This window comes from Seriola aureovittata, chromosome 19 (assembly GCF_021018895.1).
Source record: "Seriola aureovittata isolate HTS-2021-v1 ecotype China chromosome 19, ASM2101889v1, whole genome shotgun sequence".
Taxonomy (NCBI): domain Eukaryota; kingdom Metazoa; phylum Chordata; class Actinopteri; order Carangiformes; family Carangidae; genus Seriola; species Seriola aureovittata.
The window spans coordinates 12,754,086-12,779,114 of record NC_079382.1 but is presented as its reverse complement, the minus strand read 5'-3'; the positions used below and the strand labels follow the sequence as shown (position 1 = coordinate 12,779,114).

Genomic DNA, 25,029 nt, shown 5'->3' with positions numbered 1-25,029 from the left:
AATGTAGAGGACCAGGTTGCTGTATATGGTTCTTTCTGGGCTTTTTATACAGTAAAATTGCTTTATTTGATGGTTTGTTTCATTAAGGCAAATGTTGTTTTCTTTGCTTGGTTTTAAGGAGCTCTACAGTACTTCCTGTAGGTTATAGGTTGGTGTTGGATTCTGTGGCGTCATATTGTTTTTTGTGCGGTTAAAAAGCTAATAACAGAGGACTATAACAATACTTTTTCTGTATGCCACATGACTTTTTTTCAGTCTTCCCCTGGGCAGCAGTAAAGTGTATCCATTTGTCACTCCTTCATGTATAATTCAGATCTGGTTGCAACGTTCTGGATTTCTTTCCAAGACCATGCCGTTTTTAACTTGGCCTGACCAGATTGAGGGTTAGCATAGTTGTTTTTCCTCTTCCCCCTCAGCCATTTCGCCAACCTGTTCTTCTGAAAAGTTTCAGCCGTTCAGCATTGATTTCCTCCCATTATTCCAAAAATGTCAGCCGTTCTTGTATGAAAGAAGGACAATTAGTCCCACAGCCTCTGACAGATGACCTTAGTCCTGCCCAACTTATCTTAGCTTAACTTAGCTCAGCTGTCATGTGTTGATTTGCTTTGGGGGAAATTGAAATCAGCCAATTAGGACACCAATGTAATGTGAGCCCAAGGGAGGGTGATTAGTGGTTTCTAATAGGTTTAGTGCTCCGTAATGATGATTGCGACTGTTTGAGTGATGATGTCAGTGTCGGTTTTGATTGCGATAATGATGAGATGGAGTCAAATGCTAATTATTGCCTTCATCAGAGACATGGGAGAAACTGAGAGTGTGTAGGTGGATGTGTATGTGAGCCAAGGGAGCATACAACCAGGGAGCAACAAGCATAACTTTCTTCCTCCGTATCCATTACACACCTCGCACACATAGTGTACATTTATCACATATTCCACAGGGAACCTGACAAAATAACGATGACTTCTCATCTTCCCCTCTGTCCTCCCCTCCCTCTCCATCCTCCCATCCTTCCCTCAGTGTCTCTTCAAGATATTACCATGAGAAAGGCTTTCAGGAGTTCCACTATTCAGGACCAGCAGCTGTTCGACCGCACGTCGCTGCCCATCCCACTGCAGGAGACCTTCCAGACCTGCGAGCAGCCGCCGCCCCTCAACATCCTCACGCCCTACAGGTCTGACTCCAGTCACTGACTTTAAGTTACTGCAAAGAACTTTGAATCTACGGCTGTGCTGAAAAAGACATTTTAAAAACCTCACTCAGTGGTGTAGTGGTAAAAAAAAAAAGGAAAAACAAATGTGTTAGCAACATATTTTCTTTATGTTAAAATTCCATTGTGATATTTTGAAAAGGAAAACCTCATGTCACTGCAACTGCAAGTTGACTGAATGACTGAGTAGCAGCCCAGCATGATGCTAACTACACTGACCCTCACATACATTAGCCCTTTTCCAACCTCTTGTCTGGAGATGGGAAAAGTGAACACATTAGTATGTTATTGATACACACAAAGAAAGAATGATTGCTACCCACTGTTTTAACAAAAAATACCTAAATGGCCTTAAATTCTGGCTTTTATTCAACCTCTTGTTTGTTTCTGTTTGCCACTATAAAAGCTTTTATCAAGCACAGCAGCGATGCTGACAATGGTGCACCATACGGAGGCAATACAAAAGCCTTTTTAGTGCATCTCTGAGAGTACCCAGATGTGTTTGGTTATATTATTACAGGCATACTTGTGCCTTTTTCACACCAGGCGTCTCTCTCTGCTCTTGAGGTTGAGCCGGGCGAGCAGAGCGATAGAAAGAGTCATCTGAAGATGAATAATCCATAAAAAGCTCTGCTGGCCAGAGCCCCCCCCCCCTCCCCTTTTATTTCTCTGCTTTCTCACCCTCTGGTTTCTCACTCTTTTTTTTCTCCCTACTCTCACTTCGTTTTTTTTTCCCACCTCCAGCATCTTACATGACCCTTCTCTGGCTCATACTGTCACCCTGACCGAGCCACCTGAAGAAGGTTTCAGGCCAAACGCAATCTCATACTCACATACACTACACATACTCATGCACTGTAAGGAGACAGCTGCAGGTGTAAGCTGTGATATTTAAATCTGTTGTGGGCATGTTTTTAACCTCTGGGCTTTGACGTGGCCTCAACCAACCAAAAGGCAGGTGTGGGCAACGGACGATGATATCGGTGATCGACGATCATCAGAAAAATCGCCAATTGGTCATGCCTTTGCAAATGTCAAGGCGATATTTGACTTGTTTTCCCATTGATATAATAACTTATATGTAGTATTAAATTAATACTAAGCTGAATTTGCCTGCCACAGTTTAACGTATATAACCGCATATAACTGATGCTTGCAACATGCCTGCACACACTCTCTCTGATCGACTGATTGTAATGAAGCATTTTTGTAAATACATGTTGAAACTTATTTTGTAAAAATTCATATTCAGTTTCTCTCCATACAGATACAACATAGGCCTACAACAGTGCTACTACAAAACAGACCAAAACAACAACAACAATAACAAGGTCTATAAAAAACAGAAACTCAGTAATACAAATGCATTGCAATAGCTCACAATAATGCCATAGCTTTGCAATACACACGTCCAAAAGCCCATTGCGCACGACACACAAGAACATATCCAAATATGCACATTTCTTTTCAACAAAAGTATATTAGTGTGATGTTTTAAGTTATTCCATTGTTAACTGCTCTGCAGCAGCTTACAATACTGCACCATAAAATGTATGCCTCTAGACGATCATATCGTCTACGGGCATTTTCAAAAGCTGACAATAGGATGATCGGACTATGGTTAAGATCGTGCAAACCTGTTGAAATGTCCAAAGCCCAAAGATATTTACATTTACCTACTTTTGTAAGACAGAAAAGTGGGAAATCTTCACATTTCAGAAAAGCAGAACCAGCTAATTTTTTGAGACTTTTGAAACAATTAATTTGTTGCAATTAAATTTCTGTCAGTCAATTAAATGATTAAATGTTTCAGCTCTAACTTATATTCTGCCAGAGACCGTTGAAGAAGAACAAGCACAGCAAATCATCACTAGATTAAAAAGAAAAGGTCATAATGTGACATATTCTGCTCACTTTGCTGTTTCTTCTTCAATGAGTGAATGAATTTTAGTTTCCACTCCATGCAGTTCTGATCCCAGAGCTGATTTTGTTCATCAGCACTGAATGGCTGATTGGGATTATCATGGGTGATGGTTTCATTCTTATGATTCATAATTTAAGATACTGTACTTTGATCTTTTCACTTGCTTTAACATTCATTCTCTCCCCATCTTACATCCTCACGCCTTCTTTTGCTTTTACTCTCTCTTTGAATTTTTTTTTCTCCTCTCTTTCCTATTGTATCTCCTCTCCTCCCCTCACATCACAGCACAGCACACCAGGAGGCTCCCTGGGATCGAGCACACACACAAACACACACCTCAAATATACACACCATGCATAATCATTTACACACTTGAACACTTGAATACTACCCACAGCCCACACACACACACGCACACACGCACACACGTACACATGTACACACACTACAGTGGTTGTCTGTCCACCCTTGCCTTTTCCCATTATTTAATTCAGTTTTTCTTCCCTTTGTTGTGTTGCATACCATTAAACTTTCCACTCCTGTCTTTTGAAGCTTTTCCTTTTCATGCTCTGTGTTCTTGCTCTTATCGGTGTCATCACCAAATAATTGCCTCCCAAAGCATCGCAGACACTGGATGCAGGCAGCTGCACATGAGTTCAAGTTGGGGTTTGAATTTTGACCACTGAATGGTCCGGATGCATCAAATATTTCTTTGTATTATTTTGAAGTTTAAAGGCAGACTTGAAATGTCCTTTTATGTGCCCTTCGGCAGATAAACACTCATGAAAAACTGTCTGTCTTCTGAGCTAGCTAGCTGTTGCTTATAGGTGATATGTGTGTGTTTGCGCATGGAAAATATAAATAGATTTTTTCCGTTTTGCATTCATTTGGTTTGATTGGAGGAACTAGGAACTAAATAAAATTTTTCTATAATGGTTAAAGCTGTAAAAAAGAAGTTATAAAAATAACTGCCCTACTCCGGAGTACTTAGAAAGGTGATTAATCAAACAGATCTGGCAGCTTCTGTACAGCTTTATTCACAAAATAAGCAAATTTGAATATAATTGGGTCCCAATGCTGCAGCCTTTGACAGACCTCTGATTTATTGCATACATCAATCTGTTTTAAATAATGTACATTGAAAGAAAGAAGTTTAAAAACTGTCGAAGGAAGAGAAAGACATCAGCGAGGCTTATGCCCATGTTGATATGAAATCACATTTCCGGACAGCATGTGTGGGCATTTCTGCTTGATCATTTCATTGTCAAGATAATTTCCTTTGATGTGATAACTACCTGCATCTTTTTTTCATTTCCCTCCCCATCATCATGGCGCCGTTCCCTCCAGTGAGCACCGACCACAAAGGTCTCTGTAATGAAAGCAAGGAGGAAAGAGAACAGAGCAGAGTTCAGAGGGAATGAATGATAAAGCAGGACACTAGCTATTATTCATGACAAAGGGTAAACAGATATGATTTTATGAAGGAAAGCAGACTAAAACAGGCAAGGACAGGAGTCAGGAAAATTAACGTGATCATTATCAAACATGGCCTTTACTCCCAGTTTCTCAGTTCTCCATATTTTACAGCTGTCGGTCTGCTTCATTCATTTTAACTGACAAAGTAACCAAAAGGTATAATAAAGAGGAAACATGACGTTACCCTTCAAATGTCTTCAAATGTGAAATATGAAAACTAACAATGGTAAATGGTTTTTCTCCATAAAATATTAATAGTTCTAAATACCTGGTGGTGATATCTTCAAATGCCTTGTCTTGTCCGACCAACAGTCCAAAATCCAAAGATACTCAGCTTACTATGATGTAAAGAAAAGCAGCAAATATTCATATTTTAGGAGCTGAGACAACAAATGTTTGGCATTATTGCTTTAAAAATAACAAGAGCAAATATTTATTTATCAAAACAGTTGCAGATTAATTTTCCACTAAATTAATTTCACTAATCATTATCACCCAAAGGTTTTTAGTTATTAGTTAATTTTTTTCACAAGATGTATGTTTTTATTTGGTTGTAATTTAGCGTCTTTGAAAGAAGAGAACTACGTCTCCAGAATACCAAGCAAAATGTACTGAGTTTCCTTTCGTCCGTCCACAGGGACGATGGGAAGGAGGGTCTTAAGTTCTACACCAATCCATCCTACTTCTTTGACCTGTGGAGAGAGAAGATGCTGCAGGACACGGAGGACAAGAGGAAGGAGAGGCGGAAACAGAAGGTAAGTCTTGAGAATTACCAGCACAGGGCCCTGGCAGTGCACATTTTAGTTTTTGTTCATGCGTCAGTTGAGGACGGCGTCGATGAGTTGCAGCAATAGACTGAGCTGTTTGTGAGACACGAAATGAGAGTGACCAAGAGGCTTCCTGAATTCTCTGTAGCTACAGATTGACGTGTCCTGCTTGAATAAACTGACAATGTGATTCACTGACAGATTCACAGGCCTGGCTTCGTACCATGTAGTCTAATGCATTAATTAGCCAGCACTCATAGATTAATCAACTCTTCCTCTAGTCAACCCTCTTAGTTATTACTTGTGCGATCATTACATCTAATTAATGGGAGCATCTGCTGTTCACTTGCCCCCGCACCGTGCGTCATCTCTCTGCCTCTTGACACACACACACACACACACACACACACACACACGTATCCCCAAGAGGACGATCTGCACACACACATGCAGTCTGATGAGCTTGTGTGTGTTTAATTTTGATTAACACAGACACACACCAATTAGATTAAAAGAGCTCTTTCACATCCATAGAATGCTCCACTCTGACCCAGCCCACACCAACCCCCCGCCCCCCTATCCTACTCAAAATAGAGGGGTTTCCCACCCTCACAACCAGGAGCTCTAATCAGCACCAGCTTCCATTTCGCTGCATGGGAAGCAGGGCGTGCTCCACATTTTGCCCCCTCGCAGTCAATCAAAGCTCATTACAGTCATGTCAATGAGGAATAAGGAGAGTGATTTTTGCACAGAGGGCTCATGTGAATGAAGAGGATATCATTCGTTGGTTGTGAGTGTTTTAATGATGGTGGGAACGGTGCAGAGAGGGCAGAGGGCGAGTTTAGCCAAGAATTATATTTGTTATATATAATTATATGTTGCTGTTTTGGAGCTTAGTATTCATCAGCTTTATAATAACAAAAGACACATACATGGATTTTTTTGTTCTAAATGTAAAATAATACACAAAGCTCATTTGCAACAGTAAACAGACCTTATTTACTTCAGAGGGTTAGGTTGATGCGACCGCTTGTAGCCAAAGCTCATTCCAGTGATTTCATTCTAATTAAAGCCCCGGGTGGGCTCAGCTTGTAAAGCCTTGCTCATTTCCCTCTTCACCACACTGGCAGTTAGACAGACCCCATGGAAAGGCCTAGAAGACATTCACAGGGAGAGCGGGATGGATTAGAAGGATTATGCACACATATTTGTTGGTTTGTGTAACCATCATGGCAGATAAATGGTCTGAATGAGGATCAGGGTAAATACAGTGTGGAGAAGTTATGTGTGTGTTTATGGAAAGCATGCAGAATCAGTCACTGAAAGGGTGAGGAGTGGAAAATAAGAGTTATGCACACATACATGCACACGCACATATATACGCTCAAATGGGTGAAATTGAGTGTGTAAAGCATTGATAGATTTACACTTCATCAGTTCGCTCATTGAGTGGTTCTGCCACATCATCTTAATGTGCCTCAGTCATGGTTTTCATGAAGTGTGTGTGTGTGTGTGTGTGTGTGTGTGTGTGTGTGTGTGTGTGTGTGTGTGTGTGTTGCTGTAATTATGTATGCCCTTTGTACTCTGCCTTATTATTTCAGTAGTAGATTACAGACATCCATATCATTCTTTGCCTTGAAACTTCTAAATATTTTTCATAATGACAGATTTACCATTGTGAACTTGGACACGCACGCACACACACACACACACACGCGCACACACACACACACACACACACACACACACACAGGCACTGATATGGACAGACAAATGCTTAAAAGGATCCAAATCGACCGTGATCTACCATGCAGCTGCGGCGTCGAGGGCCTGACAGGCCGTGCCAGCTGTCAGTCAGTGTGAAGCTATCTGAGATTGGCTGCCAACACATTTTGTGCCGTGACAGGCAATGTTCCAGCTCTCACCCTCACTCTCTCTCCTCCTCAAAGTCTGTCCTTCAGCCTTCACTCTTACTTGTTCAACTACTGCTCATGTTAATTTTGGTTTTTTTTTGTTTGTTAGTTGTTTTTTTTTGCAGCTTCATATTATGAGTTAGAGAAATATGGTCAAAATTAATATTACAATCCTAATAAGAAGATTTTTTAGATAGGATTAAATAAAAACAAAGGGAAAAATAAAGGATTCAAGGCTCAATGGGAAACATACATTGAAGCTTTAGCCTAGAAAATACTGTATGAACACATGCATGGCTGTAGCAATTTCTAATGTAGAAGAAAAGTAATGACACTTCAGATAGAAGTTCCTGTGTGTTCAATAAATACACATCAGCTCTTATCTGGAGAGAATTGAAGCTTTGTGTAGCTGACTCTCTAAAAGTTTTTCTAAATACATCACCCCTTGAAACCACTGGACCAGGAAAAGAGTTTTGGATGCCTTCCAGTGAGTAGAAGGAGCAATTGAATTCAGCCGATGCACAGGGAGGCACAGTCCAAGAGTTCAGGTCAAAGTTTCTTACACCACAAAGGAATGACCACAAATCAAATATTTTAGCTCAGGGCATTGAAGGAACAGATATGATAGAGAGGTATAATTTATACACTTTGAACAGTACAAGTAGTTAGATGTACAATACCTCCTGTCCAAAGGTTTTTCAGAGATTTACTCTAAAATAGATCCTCAAGTAACCTTGACATTTTCTTCATTTCCTTCCAAGTCTTAGTACACCTCCATTTATCTAGCTGCTATCTAGTTTTTTAAATTTACATAATCCAATGTCTCTGTGTTTCTGAAATGAAAGCGTAGAACTGAACAACTGGACTTGATTCGTCCAGCAGCCGGACAAATTTATGACGTTCTTTCTCCAATAGAAATGAAATATTGTTCAGAAAGTTTGTGCAAACACTCCTGCAGAAGTTGAATGGAGACTGTGCTGCTCTTCCATCATATGAAGTCTATTCTGCTTTCCTCTAATGTTTTGGATTTTAAGATGAGTCCCATGGCCAACTGTTGCATTAGCTTTCAAGGCTCCATTTACTTCCACTGCAGCAGGAAAACTAACCAGTTTCTTTATCCCTGAAACAGTTTTTGGTGACCTAACTTCTGAACAGCTGAACTGCTGAAATTTCAATAAAAACTAGAGAAATGGGATTGTTCTACAACCTTTGACCGGTAGTGTATATTCTAATGGAGGGTTAGGATTTCAAAGTCTCGATGCAAAGTTGTATGAAAAAGTAAAAATGTTCCTCTCAGTATAAAAGCCTAGTATGAGAAGAAAAAAAGGCTTTCATCCATGGCAGAGTAAAAATGTTGAATCGGTGTGTGGAAATTGAAAGACGTGATTGAAAGTAACAGCAGAGAAGCTGCTTGAATGCTGGCACTTTATCCTCTGCTTCATCTTATTCGACCAGCACACATTTTCTCAATGAGTCATATCACTGATAGTTAGTTACACTACATTACAAACAGGCACACACACAGATTAGCAGACGGTGATAAATGAAGAGCAGCACAGGATAGAGGGAGAGGGGAAAAGAAACCCGCAGTGTCCTAATCTGATTAGCTCCTGTGTTAGCCTCAGCCTTTCTGGATTAACAGTAGACTATGTGCTGAGCCAGTCAGGGGGAGACAGAGCAAATTAGAGAAAAGTCCCAGGGACACATGAGAAAAAGAAGACAGAAGAGAAAGTTGCCAAGATAGTGGGAAGAGAGAAACAAAACATCTCTATGAGATCAATGTTTGAGTCGACACTACATCAATGTTTGTCTTTAGCATTTGGCTCCCCTGTGGAGAATCCCCTATGGCTCTTCCTCTCCTATTCCCATCTCATTATAGCACTCACAAGCATCTTAATGGGAAACACTGACAATTAAATTTCAGCCTGTTTTTTTCTTACTTAATATACTAAATCAGGAATAAATGTTTTCGAATTTGCTTTGGCTAAAAAGTATCGGTGCTAGTCCTCATGCTAATGCATGCTAATGAAACAGCTTGATTCATTGACAAGCCCGTACGACATTACCATACATTAAAGTGTCATAAGACTACGGGAGCTTAAATCAACTAAATAATGAAGAAGGAGGGAGAACAGCCCAAGTTGTTTGTTTGGGTCAGTAAAATGTGAATTTTTGTTTACAAGGAGTTCATTACGACAAAAAGCCACTTGTTTGTGTTTTTTTGTAACGCTCATGGGATAGTAACACATAATCTTCTTGTGAGTGATAAAATTAAGAAAGCCAAAATATCTTAGTATGTATCTGCTGAGCATGAAAATTAAACATAACAAGAGAACTTTAAAACTTTTTAGTTTTTAAGATTTTTGCTTTAAAGCCCTTTTTGATCACATAACTGTGAAAGACTCTTCAGACTGTTGAATTTAGCTACACATGATGGTCATGAGTGTCGTTACAGACTCGTTTGTGCAGCTATTTTCACCACAGCTTTGAAAAAATTAATATACAGTATCCATTTCTGCCATATATGTCGTACCAGATGTCCTTCTGCTCGTTCTTATGAAAGTTTCTGGGGTTGGATGCATCACAAAAAAGCAAGTTTTAGGTCTGACCTGACAGAGGTCCTTTTCACATCTAAAGGTTTTCTGTTCATCACTAAAAGCTTGTGTAGGTTGTGTTTTTTTTCTACTAGAGCCAAAAGCTGCTGTAAATAAAGTGAAATACCAAGAAGACATCTCCCAGCATCCTCACTGCAAACGTACACGTGGTAGCAGTAAGCAACGAGTGTCACGTCTCCATCATTTTACAGCTTTCTGATACAAATTTACATTAAATTCCCCTCCCCACAAAAGTCACTCAATCCTTTTTACCCCACTTGCTGCGGTTGCCCTGGCAACCACTCCAGTCCATTCGAGAGAGTGAGACAGCAGGCTTCGAGCGGTGAGACGCAGAGATGGAGCGAGGCCGACACCCTGAACGGTGCCCTGCTATGGGCCACAGCAGCTGCACACATCCGAGGCTGCTCCACTGTCAACACAGACACACTGAGCCGTTTGTGTGAGGCTGGGAACAGTTCACCTCTGGGGGATATTTGAAGTGGGAGATCGAAAGGGATCTGTGAACTACAGAAAAAAAAAAAGAAAAGAATGACTTTTATCCAGACTATGGTAGACAGAGTGTTAGAGCTGAATGTGCAGATTCTTTATTGTTCAGACATTTCAGCATAATGCAATTAAATTGAGAAATTGATTTCATGTTAAATGCCGACATTTCAAATTGATGTTTTGGCAGCATATTGCACTGAGTACATATTGTTTACAAAAATCATTATCATCCAGCAACTGAATATGCATGTTAAGTATTTCAGCCTAGTCCACACCACACAGCACGTGTCAGACAGCTTTAATGACTGTGACTTAAACAGCAGATTTTTTCACTTAAACAACACCTTTTTACACACGTGGGGCAGAGAAACATCTAATTATTAAAGCAGTAATTTGAATGTCAGCAAAGAAAGGTATTCACAAATCAACTTCTCCTGCTTATTACTCTTGTAAAAACAAACTTCGCCAGCTGCACAACAAGGCACAAAGATTTTGAGCTAGACAATCAGAATTGTGCATGGACACAATGGGAGGACACTACCTTGTCTTTGCAGTTATTGTTACACATGCCAAAGGGACTGCATCATTCAGTTGCTTTTCTCCGAGAGACATGCATGAAAAAGTGATGACTTCAAAACCTGATTGCTGTCGAATCACATTTAGATGGTGCAGCGTGTCAGACAGTTTAAGAAGCTAAGAAAGTGGACGGGATGCTGCATGTGCACACCTCAGGAGAGGGATTTCTCAAGCTGTGTGCTAACATTATCCGACCTCTTCGTGGCTTGTCGCGAGCGAATCATTGCAGGTGCAAGAGCAGCTCATGAAAGTGAACTACTGTGCTCGTCGTTTGGAAATGGCATTCAGCTAGCTAGCGCTTTGGACTGATTCAGATCAAGCGTGACGAAGCCATATCCAGTCATTGCAGACAGTGCATTTACAGTAATATATGATAATACTACTCCTCTTTCTCACTACCTATATACGCAAACTCATGTTTACGTTTACAAGTTACAGCTTGGATACAGTTTTTATGTTAATTAAAACAAAGAAAGTGGTAATGTCACCTATTTTTATCCATGCAAAGACAACTGAACATATGTGTGATATTTTCTTGTGTCTCAGTGGTAAATAGGTCAGTGCTAGTGCTGTACAATGTGTCATGGTAGAAGAAATATGTTTCTCTTCCTCTGATTTTGTTCCTCTCAACATTTTCTTTACATTCTCTTTTCTGGATCCTGGTCTAACTCTGTCTAACTCTGTGCAGCTGGAAATGCCTTATCTTGTGTGTCCCAAGGGCCCTATAAGAGTCCTCTCTGAAACCCCTCCTCCCCTCCTCAGTCCCCCAGAGGTAAGACCCCGTCCCACCCCACCCACCCCTCCTCCCTGCCCTCCACGAGAGCATCTGCTCCCAACATGGCAGCCTGCAGCCCTCCCTCCCTCCTCCCTCTTGGTTTGCTCTGGATAAGTGAGCTTTCCATCTCCAACCTGCTACTAACAACCCTCCAGTATTTACCTGTCCTGGCTGCATCCCAGGTCTACTGTAGGGGAAAGAGCCCAGGACTCCTTGTAAACCTCTGTCAGAGAAAGAAATCTTCCCAAAAAAAAAATGGGAACTCAATTTAACACCCCTCTAAATTTCATTTTATCATAGCTTTAGACTTCTGACTAGATGTCTGATTAGGTCTTTGCTACTGAGTTTTAAATGTACTCAGTGGCCTCACCATGCACGGAAGTCAAAACACAAGGTAAACTGGTTAACTCTCAAAGTCAGGGTAATCTTTTCAAGTTCTCCTTAAATGCTGAAGAGTACCATGTATACAGAGAGTTGTGGCTTTAACACACTGCAGATGGTAAGTTGATGCTTCAGTCCATGGAGTTTTTTGTTTTTTTTAATTGCTCAGCCTTAGGCAAAGCTGCATATTTATAAAAAAAAAAATCATAATAAACTCAGTCATGGTGTGTTTCAGCCACACCAGTCTGCATGTCTTAATGTCTATGAGGAAGAACTGGATTACTATGAAAATGAGAAATTTGGGACACAGCCATGGAGTAGACACTGCACTAACAACAAGACAACTCACATCCGTCACATCTTGTCCAGCTAATAGTTGTTTTGAGATAACTGCACCTTGCTGTGGAGTGGGACCCTTCTTCAGACGCCCTGTTTGTCTCGTTGGCTCTGGTTTAGTGGTCAAAACTAACTCTCTGACACACGTTTGAGCAGAGATATCTTCGAGTGGATTGTTGTTGCAGATAACAAATCATAATAGCTACATTTGCCTCTGCTCATGCAACATTTTCTGAATTCATTTGTATTTTTTAATTGTCCAATGATTACTTTATTAGTGTCATTGGAAAAGTCTGTAGCTCCAGATAAATACAGTGCAAGTACAGAACAGATCCAATAGAACAGTGGTAGCAGTAGTGTGTGTATTGTGTGTGTGTGTATGTGTGTGTGTGGGGGGTTTGTCTTATTGTCAGCAGCAGGGGGGTACAGTGGCCGTGCGCCTCTGTGGGCCTCCCTGTGGGGGTTATTTACTGGGTAACAGAGATGCAGTTGTGCTGAGTCTGTCACATTGAACATGCCTTCAAAATGCAGACACACACATGAGAACACACAAACTGCACATACGGTTGTGTATATGAATATGGGCACAGACCACCACATGCGAATGCATTCTGTACATAACATAAATCTGTTGTGTGCTGTATTACACACACTCACAGCGACACTTCCTCTGCCAGGACCAGTTCATTCAGATGAAGGATGACCACCCAGCACAGGCACACGCAACCTCTGAAATTACACACATTTATAACAGCTGTGACAAACACGCACAAACACAGAGATGCACTGTTTCTCATTTTCTCTCATAAACAAACACAGTTTACCTCCCTCCCTTGTTTACTTTTTGCTTTTTTCCATCAACAAAGACTGTTTTCACCTTCACAGTGCTGTGAAGCTGTTGGACAGATGGTAGTTTGATGGCCTTATGAATCTGGATGCTTTACCTGTGTTTTATCTGTCTGCCACCTGTCCTTCCTGCCACTCCTAATTGTACTATCAATAAAGCCAAAATCCCATAATAATAGTCTATAAACTGCTGAGTAGTATTGTAGTATGTTCACTTGTTTTTGTTTTTTTGTTTTTTTTGCTGATGGTGTTCTTTAATACCTGCTTAAATAACTGCCAAGAGACGGTGCCTGCAAACCTATCAGGAAGTCAGAGGTTAGTCAGAGTAAAACTAATCTTCCAAATTATATGGCAGACATGCAGCTGAGGCTCAGCACAGTTTGGAAAATAATAAGTTAAAATATCTGATATTCTGATGCAACTCCTTCTGCCACAGCATACAGTGTTGTTAGGACACAGAGCTGTCTCACGTTTGTCAGTTCAGATATATGAATGTGTGGGAGAAGGTCATTTATCTGAGTGTGTGTGCGTGTGTGCGTCTGTGTGAGAGAGTGCAGAGGCTTCCCCTCAGCCAATGCCTCATCAGGGGTAATGGGCCATGATGAATCAGAACCTAATCAATGTGCATTACCATTAGGATTTATTCCCACGCTCGCTTTCAGCCGCCCCGCCACCGCAGTGGACGGGCGAAAATCAACATCATTTAGTCAAACCCGACCAGATGCTGTCCACATCCCATGTTGTGTTGAATCAGCCAGCATGTTTCATTTGAAGACCAGCATGTGACACATACACACACACACACGCATGCACGCACGCACGCACACACTCACACACGCACGCACGCACGAGGTGTGGTATAAGCAGGGTAGGCCACCCTGGAGGATCTATGGTACATAAAAGAGATCGATTAGTATTGGCTTTAATGGAGCGTACCGGTGTCGCAGGCACTGAAATTACATTTCAGAGGCCTTTTCTTTACCTCGCCTAGAAACTTTTTTGGGGGAAACGATACACAACAAATGTGCACTCACACAAGTACACAACCTCTAGTGGTGTTTCTTCAACCAGAAATAGAATTGCAATAATTGTTTGATTCCTCAGAAGCTAGGAAGTCAACAGGGGAAAATGTTGTGTGTTTTTTTGTAGAATAAGTTTTATTTTATCCACAGTGTAACACAGTTTGCTTCATACCTGATTTATTAATAACCACAAATCTTTCCTTTCTAAGCTAATAACCTACCCTTAAAGGATATGTCTGGCAATGTTATATATTTTGCTTCATATTAACAAATCACATGAAAAGACCAAAACCAGCAATGAATTCATTGAAAAGTATTGAGTCTGTAGCCAAAGCCTGACATGGCTTATTCCTCTGTGTGCCAGAGCTCTCCCAAAAACTATTAAAAACACATAAACTAGCCACACTGTTGCACTGGGTGACATGGTTATTCATTATCACAAACATGGACACTGACAAATGCACTATTTACTCCAGTTTTAGAAATCTACAATACCCAGCTGGTTTAGGAAATATTTATGACCTTTACAAAAAAATGAAACCATAAATTTGTGACCTGTTTTTGAGGATTCACATCTTCAGTATGAAGCAGTGGGCTTGACGCCGAGTGCCGCAGGCAGGCCGGGGAAGTCAGAGTATTGTTGATGCATTGCTGTTGTTAGTCTTGTCATGGATTTGTGGACATAAAGAAAAACATAGAATAACACCATCTCCATCCTTATCCTTAAAATATGTACTAATACAGGTAGACAATGTGTTTTCAAATGAACTGTTTATGCCAGGATTGCAAATCATTTACTAATATGAATGCATAAGGTGGTTCAGGATAACTCAACTGACTGAGAAGGCCTTTTCATGCATATCAGTATTTAGTTACACTGTGAAATGCCCCTTCTTCATTTTAGTGTCTTCCTTGTGCCACAATCTGCCATGTGTTATTTTGGGTCAACTCTTGCATGTTTTGTGTTTGTTTTGCATTTCATTCTTCAGCGTGTGTTGTTGTCGTTGTAGGTTTGAAAGTCTTTCCCACATATAGAAACACACCTTTGTAGTTTGTCCTCCCATTCCAGTGAGATCTCTCCCTTTCTACCTGAGTCTCCTTTCTGTTTTCACTGTTGCCAGTGTGTATGTGTGTGTGTGTGTGTGTGTGTGTGTCTGTGTGTGTTGGACCATGTGCGCCACTGTGTCCCACCTGCATTGTGACGTCCCCGGGGCTGTGCACGTTGTCATTTTCTGTTTAACAGCACTTTTCTTTTCCCCTCTTTCCCTTTTGTCCCACTTGCTCTCACCGCCCACTCTGTTTTTGTCCCTGTTGACTGTGTGCAGCGGTGTTACGCTCAATCCTGTGCCGTGTTGATTTTTTTGAACCCCCCTCCCCTCACCCCTGGTGCTTCTCTTGTGGTTTTTGTTTTTGTTCTTGTAGTTGCAGGACCCCCGCATGTATGATCAGGTCTATAGGTACTTAGACCTTCCAGGGCAGGTATGTGAAAATACAGCGATTATTTCAAAACACTGTGTGTGATTTCTGCTACAGCAGCTCGCTGCTCAGTTTCTTTGCAACCCTGTAAAGTGTGTGTTGAAAGTCAGTCATGCTGAAGTCTGGGAGGCAGGGAGTGCTGTTTGATGATGGACATGAGATTATCGTTGTTGCAATATATAAAAAATGTTTTCAAATTGTCACTTTATTGCTTGTGCTACTTTTCTAAGTTCCATGCTTTCGATAAAGTTACATGCACTACGATGATTTGATTTGGTCAGTCACTGAGCACTCCCTGTTCCCAAGCTTGTATGACATATTTTCTTTTCTGTGAAATGCTTCTCCTTAAAAAACGAAAAACAAAAAAAAAAAAAACTGTTGTGTCTTCAGAGAGCTAGTTCAATACACTGTCAAGTCCACATCCCCTAGTTTAAGATGGATAGACATCTCTCAGGCGATTTGATTATAGCTGCCACGTAAAATGAAAGTGAGTTGTTTAAGAGGAAGGCTTTGGTATTTATGTGGATGTAGCAGTATTTAGTAACAGAAAACAGCCAGAGGGGGCAACTGAGACCCATGTTTAAAATTTGGATTGGATTATATGTCTGGTGTTCTACTTGACAGTCATTGTTTCTTTTACTCGTGTTTCTCATTTTACTTTTAAATCTGACTCACCTTTTCCTGTTGTTGTAGTGTAACAGGCAGTCACTGTTGTTATGTCACTATATGTTTTTTTCATATAGGATGACATGAAATGTATTTAACAGCAGCTAATCTTACCTTCTCTCTCCCTTCACTATGTTCTCTCTCTCCATCCCCCAAACTATCTCTCGTGGGCTCATCCTCCGTTTGACTCTCACCATCTTCCGCCTCTTCCCTCTAACCCTCTCGTCCCGCACCATCATCACCGTCGTCTCATTCTGCCACCTCATCACCCTCCTCTGGCGAAGCTGAAGGCGATAGACCGTCCACAGGAGCCGGAGAAGGTACCGCGGGCGCCTCACGACCGTAAAAAGGAGTGGCAGAAGCTGGCACTGGGTGCAGAGCTGGCCCAGGACATACCTGAAGACAAACACAGAGAGGCCAACGGATCTGCGGGTTACCACAACAACCGGTATGTGAAGGTGGAGGTTCGGTATTCATCACACATCTCATAGTCGGAAATGAGTGTTATCATGCTAAAATTCTTTAGGTGTGTTACAGGTGTCAAACTCACATGCACATACTTCTTGGAAACCGTAGAACATCTCATTTAAAATCTCAATGAGCTTCAACAGTGCTGATTGGGTAAACATTGATTTGTCAGCAGGATGTCATCCCTCCATCGACAAAAATAAATTGTGCCCACTCCACCGAGAACGGGTTCTTGCAATTTACACTTCACTGGCACCGAGGAAAACGCAGCTACAACACCAAATGATTAAGGTCCCCCTCACAGTTGTGATTGCATTTATTGTGGCTCAAAGCTCCAATGCCACTCATATTCAGTAATTTCCCTGCCAGTCAATGTGATGAATAAGAAAAGATTTTATGCAAATTGGCGGTTTTCTTGGTTTTGTCAGTGCCATGAACAGCTGTCACAAAATCCTTTCTCCAAGCGTAGATGAGGATGGATTTCATGAGTGCATGCTAAGGTTTGCATGATGGATAAATGCGCAGAGCAGCACTGCCATAGCATTACACCAGGTTTTTTTTTTTTGTAGCTATGGCACATTTGCATTTATTCTTAGGTAAAAAAAAATAAAAAATATGCAAGGCACCAGATCAAACCCAGCTGGTGTGAGCAATTAAAAATGAAGTAGTTTTTGATGAAGGCTAAAATAAAGCGTGTACAAGTGATGGATGGTGGGCTCAACTTCTCTGAAACAGTTGGGAACCGTGGGCTCTAGTCTTGTCTGATATTTTGTTTAGATTATTTATTTTGCTCATGTTTACCTTACGAGAGAAAAGGAGGATTCGTGCACCAGCATAAAAACAATCATTCAACCCAAAAAACCAGAAGAATAAAAACATAAGACGAGTCAAGGACAAGTGAGAAAATGAAAACGTAACTCTCTGCTCAGGGCTCCCTTGTACATGGAGCATTTGGACGGGCATTTCTCGCTGGCGGCGCTGCCCTACAGCCAGATGAACGAGCTGCTGAACCGTACCGGGGACAGAATGTATTCGCGGCCCCATGACCCTCCACCGCCACCTCCTCCCATGCACCCACTGGGAGAGATCAAGCCACCCTCTGTGATCAGGTGGGACAGGAAACCACACACACACATTCACACACATAACCTCAGTTTCATGTCCCCTCAGAAACCTTAGTTATTACTTTATGGTTTTGCAAAGAAAAACTAAAAAGTTGTAATAGCAATGGGTGTTCTACAGAAAGTAGCTCTGAGATAAAAGAGTTCCAAGCAGATTCAAGTGTCAAGAGTTATTTGTAAATGCTCTTTCACCTTGTCTCTGGTTCACGAGCGCACACACAAAACTGCTATTCTCTTTGTTTCATTCATGTCTTGTTTTTTTTTCCTCTTATGGATCGATTGGCCGTACGTTTCTTTTTTGTGAGTGTTTATTTTGTTTAAGAAGATGAAGCTTTTTCACTCTGTTAGAGCTTAGCAGAGAAACACAGAGAAGGAGGGATGAATAAAATGATAGATGGATGGATAGATGGAGGTTTTGTGGACCAAAGAGGAAGGAAAAAGGAAAAGGCTCCGAGAAGGGCCGGATCAATAAAGTGTTAAGGCCACTGAGCGTATTATAGGTTGTTTTTCTGCTTCACACTTTTGCTGCATGTCACTGTTTGAAGGGATGGAGAGATCAGAGAGAATGATTAAGGCTGTGGCTGCAGCACTAGAGGAATATCATTGATTTTTTTCAGAAGTCCTTGCAGCTCTTGTCTCTTCTTACTCTCAAAATCCTGTCCATCCCCGCCTTTGCCTGTCCCCCGTTCTTTTTCTTCTTCTTTACATTTACTTTTCAATCCTTTTCTGACCTTTTCATATGCTGGTGTCTCTCTTCCTTTTATAACTCACTATCACCATGTTCCACATCTAATTTTCTCACTTTACCACCTCTCAAATCTTCTCCACATTTAATGTAGAGCATTGTGTAGATATTGATACAGACACAGCCTCGAGCGTGCTCGGAGGAAATACTCAACACATTATTTTCCACACTCTTCTCTCTCTCGTTGCGCTTTTTGTCGGCAGCAATTTTCTCTGTAGGAAGAAAATTGTGTCGGCCTTTGTGTTGCAGTGTCCTGGTTAAGGGCTTGATACACCCACACAGCTTCAGCATCAGTGAACGGCCAATACTCTGTTTAATGTATGAGTTAGCTGCTCTGGGACTTCAATACTTCTCCCTGATATGCAGCATCTTTTCAGGCAGACATTCTTTGTCATACTAGGATTTCCTGTATATTACAAGGACAGGTGGAAGAGTTAAGGACCCCCTACGGCGCCATCATCACTCCAGCCAAACTTCTAAACCTCTCTGGCAACACTGCAATTTGAAAAAGCCACTGTGTGTATGATTATGACTTCCACCAGTCTCAGCCTGTGTGAACATGTTGCGCAGCGGCCGAGTCTGATGCACTGCTGCACATTTTTAATTGAAAAGAAACTATTTGTCTTATGAACTAATGGAGCACTTAATTTTTGATGTTGTTGAGCAAAACTGAAGAATATAATCTTGATCTTCACTCCTTCAATAATACTCGTGAGTTGACAGTCCACTGAGCCCTGCCCCCTTTAGTCATTACACTTCAGACGTGATATCATACTGAGGCTAAAGCTGCATCCCCGGCAAAATGAAAGTACCCTCAGTCATTGATAATCCTTGTAGAAGCAGTGGAAATAAAGAGTCAGCATTGGCCTGTATAACAAGGAAATGTGTAACGTCACACTTTTCATTTATTTTAACTTTTTGTCTGACTAACTTTTCAGCTCTATTTCCCATCATCATCTTTCTTTCTCTCTCTCCCTCTTCTTCCCTCCAGCTCCAGTTCGGGTTTTTCCGACAGCAGACCCCAGTCTCCAGCCCGGACAGCAGGCCTCAACTCCAACACTCCTCCTCCTCCGCCTCCCCCTCTTCCCCCTCCACCTCCTCCCTTGCCCTCCACAGGCCTGCGGGGCACCCCTCCTCCTCCAATTCCTCCCCTGCCAGTCCAGCAGCAGCCCCCAGCCATCCCGCCGCCCCCTGCTCCTCTCCAGATCGCCCCAGGGGTGCTCCACCCGGCCCCTCCGCCCGTGGCGCCTCCCCTCCACTCCTCCTCCCCGGCCCGTCTCCAGCAGGTCCTGGACAAGGGCCCACCCATGGGCTCTGGGACCCAGTCAGATGGCACCATCCTGCCTCCTCCCCCACCGCCTCCCCCTCTGCCCCTCCCCGGAGCGCGGAGCTCCTCACCGTGTCCATCAGGCCCGCCACCTGTGCCGGCCTTCCCCTCAGCAGGAGCCATGGCCTCGCCGCCACCCCACGCCATCCACGATGTGGGGACCAAGAGGCACCATCCAGCCAATCTGCCGCCCATCAGCGATGCACGCAGTGTCCTGTTGGAGGCTATCAGAAAAGGTGGGTGATGTTTTACCAGAAATGTTTGAAACCTTCCCCAGCCAGAAGAGTCGTGGATGGGAGGCCCATGCTGGCAGTTCGGGAGGAAGTTTGTATTTTGTTCCTAAGTTTGATTCTGCATGTGCCTTTTGGACGCCAAAATTAATTTAACCTCCTAGGACCTGGCGTCCACATATGTGGACCTCACATTTTGGGTTCTCTAGACCACAATACTAACTTTTTCTCAACAAGGGCCTGGTGACCACATATGAGGATATTATACTGCCACTCAGTAATCGAAATTTAAAACTAATGTCCTCATATGTGGACATCATTTTTCTCAGGTCCCAATCAGCCTATATAGCAAAGAATAGAGCTCAGGTCTTAGGAGGTTAAGAAATGCATCAAATCTATAAAATTGCACCAGAAATATGTAGTTGAAGAATCAGTTGGTTGATTGTCATTAAATTATTTTACAAAATTTCTTGATAATGAATTATTTGTCAAATTTCTTTTTTTTAATCAAAAACACAAAAAATTCACTGGTTCCAGCTGCTCAAATCTGAATATTTGCAGATTTTCTGAGACATATAGGATAGTAAATTGAATATGTTTGAGTTTGGGACCGATGTTCAGACAACTTGGAAGATTGAACTTGATCAGGGAATTTTCTCTGTCCTACTTTGTCATTTCAGCCGATAAGAGGGTTGTGTATGTTCAAGTTATACTTTTTCAGAACAATTACATTATACTTTTGTAAGCCATCAGAAACTGAAGTCTTTGTCTCTATTTTCCTGCGCAGGCATACAGCTGCGAAAAGTGGAGGAGCAACGAGAGCAAGAGGCTAAACACGAGCGAGTTGGCAATGATGTGGCCACCATCCTGTCACGCCGCATCGCTGTGGAGTACTCCGACTCCGAGGACGAGTCTGAGTTTGACGAAGGAGACTGGATGGAGTGATGGAGATGGAAAAAAGCAGCCGTGGCAGAAGAGGACAAACATGTTCAGGTGCCCCCCCCCCCCCCAAAAAAAAGCCTGCACTCCACACCTCGCCATCAAAGAGTCCTTTCTATTCCGGAAAGAAGAGGAACATCAGTGTTTCCCACTTTTTCTCTGTCAAGCTTTTTTATCTCATCATATCTCTGTCTCGTTGTGGTTTGTGATCAGACGAGTCTCCACGTCGCCCTCGTCCGTCTTTCTAGTGTTCCAAGTTTTTTGCATTCATTCTTTTCTGCACAACCACACAACCTTGTTTCAGCTGGATTTCCTACAATGGAATCCCCCATGTTTACTATTGTTATACATGAAAATAACTTTTTTGAAGAACCACTTGTTTTTGTTTTTCTTATCTGTACATCAATATTAAAAAAAAAAGGAAAAAAATGGAGGCATGTTGCATCTATCTTTAGTTCTCCAACACAGTTTTGCCACCTGGTGGCTGAACATGGCATCGAATGAATGCTGTTTTATTTTATCGTCTTTCATTTACCCTTTTCTGCTGAAACATTTGCGGTTTTAATAGGCCAGTAGTTGCCGATAGTGACCTCTACACGAATGGTCACTCAGTATGAACACCAGCTGGGTCGTTTTTGTTTTCTCTCTCGTTATCAGGACTGACTTTACCACTAAGAACAAGCAAAAGATTGTGTTGGTATGTCATGTGATGATTGTTGTATGGTTGAAAATGAGGACGGGGAAGCATATGGCCGCCTTTGGCAACGTGTGTGCATATCCATCCACTTACATCTAACCTTTACCCCAGGGAAATGTATGCCAAGAGATTGAGCTTTTTCGTCTGTCCAGGTTCTAAGGAACCACAAACGCTCATGTTGACATCAGGCAATGTCTAAGATAAACACTGAGCCATGGGTTTTTAGTATGATGAGCTCGTTACGTTATTTGCCACAGATATGGACACTGGAAGTGATTAGATGCTGTAGATGTACATCAGATTTCCTGCCTCTCTTATTGTCCCTAATTAATATTCAGTGTGCCGAGGAAAAATTTTGAGAAGGTACCCATGATAAGGTACAAACCACTCAAAACTACAGAAGGCAGCTTTTCCCTCAGATCCCCCTTTACCGTGTACCTGCCCACTAACGAGAAGCCTTACCTCGTTTGGTTCTACAGCAGCAAAAGAATAAAATCTGCGGGATACTGCCTTTTCAGGCCTAAAAGAGGAGGATACATCATGCCTTGTTCTGGCTCATTTCAAAGAAAATGTCTGCCATCTTTTTCTGTTTGTTTGTTTGTTCTTTCTTCTACTTGCCTTATTGTTCGTACAAAACGTATCGTTGAGTTGATGAATGTATTGTGCTGTTACTACTTACTTGCCTGCGCTTGTATGGATTTGCTGTTTCTATGTTTGGGGGACAAAGGGACGGGGGGACAGAAACCCTGGTTTAAAAAAAGAAAAAGATTAGATCAATACTGTATACCATGTAACTTATGTAACTGTTGACTGTAACAGTTTGCTTGAATTAATAAAAATCTAATGTTATGTTTCAGCTCTACATGTTATGGGTTTGTTGTTGTTGAGCTGAGTATGTCTCATCTCCTTTGTAAATAACTGAACAAACCTGATCTGATTGTTGGGGATTTGACTCAAGTGTGGATTTTTCAGTTCAGCGTTGGCTACAAATGTATCTGTAGCTGTTTTCATAGCAACAAAGCCTAAACCTGCAAAAGTGCAGGTTCATTCGCAGTTGGCTGGATTCATGACCAAGTCTAGTCAATCCCATATATGAGCTCAATGAAAATAAAATTAAAATGGTTCATGCAATTATTATTATTGTAAATGCACATATTTAGGTTATTGTGAAACCCAATCAAGCTTAACTAAAAGTTTGTTATTAAACCAATGGAACCATTCATCAACCATTCATTTGAACACTAAAATGTCTGAAATGTATTTGCATTAGAAGCACGAATGAAATATTTTGATGACTTTATTTGATTTTGACAGGGTAGCGTATTTGTGTGCATACATTATATTTTACACACACACACAATTAATTCATGGAATTAATTTAATTTAAATATTTCATTGTTTTAATACAATTGAATTAATTCAACTCAATTTAATTGGGTGAATTTCATTTAATTTAACTACACCTAATTTCATTCAGGAAATTTAATCTAATAGTCTAATAAACTTTATACCTTTTATTAAATTCCTTCAGCACACACACACACACACACACACACACACACACACACACACACACACACACACACACACACACACACACACACACACACACACACACACACACACACACACACACACACACACACACACACACACACACACACAGATGTAAACTGCAACTTGACTGATTGGCAGAGATATACAACCTCAAGGCAGCAATTCTAGCGTACTTTATCTGCTTTAACTTTTTATTGTGAAAGTTAAAATGCAATCATTCCACCAAGAGATGGTAATGGTCACTTTCACCTAAAAACAACCTTGGTAATGAATCACATTAACTGTGAATAAACCTGTACTTTACCACGTGTTTGGGCCTAAGGACATTGGTATGAGAGCTACTAGAAATCCACATTTCAAGCAAGAGTTGTAGAACTGAAAAATCCAAACTTATATCTAATCCTCAACCAGCAACAGCTAACTCTTCATCCAGGTAGAAAGAATGGGGCCTTTTCATTTATCTCGGGGGTTTTTCCCCAAAAGAATCCACTTCTGGACCCAAGAACCATCCTGTTAGAAACAGTCTCAGATTTTATTTTTCAGATGTAGATAAAGAATGAAGATTAAAATTACAAGTTCACTTTCACCTCCTTCTATTTGCATTTCTCTCGTTGTATTCTACTACTACTACTCGTCTTTCTCTACTCATTTCCTCGGCTCTTTCTTCCCTATTGTCTCTCTAAACAGTGGATGTTCCTGGACTTTTCATGTTTATTATCTTGTCACTCTTGTTATAATATATATATTTTTTTTTTTTTACCTGTCACTCTTTATCCTCTAAGCCTGCAGTTTCAAAGACACTTCGGGCATTTCAGCTTTCATGTCAGGGTGGCACATGACATCATGTCAGCTTTGGGACTGCATGAAATAGAACTTCAATACATTGTGCAGAGCTCTCATCACAGTATGCAGCACACTGATGGGAGGAGGCCTATTAAAAAGTGACTGTGTGTGTTTGTCTAAAGGGAGCTGATGAAAAAGAGATTTAATTACCAGATACAGTGTGTTATTCTATTCATGCTGGGAAGGTGTCCAACAGTTTCGCCTTGGAGGAAATTGCCTGATTTGTTTTCTTCCCAACATTAAACTGTAGTCAACAGACCTGAAATAGATTTTGGAAATAATCATCAGCTGGTGTACTGAAGTGTCAGGCTGATGGGTATTGGCACATTGGACAATTAGTTTTACAGCTTCGTACTTGATTTATGCTTATGCAGAATATCCACCTGTCTGCTGCTCCAAATAATTTACTGTAAAACGGGGAAAAAAAACTCTATGTTGCCCTAATGCTGAACTGTTCGTGTGTGTTCCTCTTTGTTGTAATCTATACTACAGCAGACAGTTCTTTGGAACAATTTCCAAAACTAGAAGAAGTTTATATAGAAAGTCTTCAGTGTACAATAAACTGTATATGAATTGTTTATTTTTAGAAGACGGTGTAAGGGACTGCACAATGTACTCACATGCTGTCAGGCG

At 41.3% G+C, this 25,029-nt stretch overlaps 1 protein-coding gene across 5 annotated transcripts in view; it reads left to right on the top strand.

Moving 5' to 3' along the window:
• Nucleotides 1-22,858, top strand: part of wasf1 (WASP family member 1) — a 56,797-nt gene extending 33,939 nt beyond the window's left edge. The window contains exons 4-11 of one of the 5 annotated variants that reach the window (XM_056404921.1): nt 1,021-1,174; nt 5,248-5,365; nt 11,686-11,739; nt 15,750-15,806; nt 16,754-16,917; nt 17,867-18,046; nt 19,795-20,366; nt 21,148-22,858. In XM_056404921.1, coding sequence (XP_056260896.1) covers nt 1,021-1,174; nt 5,248-5,365; nt 11,686-11,739; nt 15,750-15,806; nt 16,754-16,917; nt 17,867-18,046; nt 19,795-20,366; nt 21,148-21,305 — 1,457 coding nt within the window. In that variant the 3' untranslated portion in view covers nt 21,306-22,858. Of the gene's footprint in view, nt 1-1,020; nt 1,175-5,247; nt 5,366-11,655; nt 11,740-15,749; nt 15,807-16,753; nt 16,918-17,866; nt 18,047-19,794; nt 20,367-21,147 lie in introns of all 5 variants that reach the window. The other 4 variants (XM_056404920.1, XM_056404925.1, XM_056404923.1 and 1 more) reach the window with 4 other exon arrangements.
• The last annotated feature ends 2,171 nt before the right edge of the window (nt 22,859-25,029 follow it).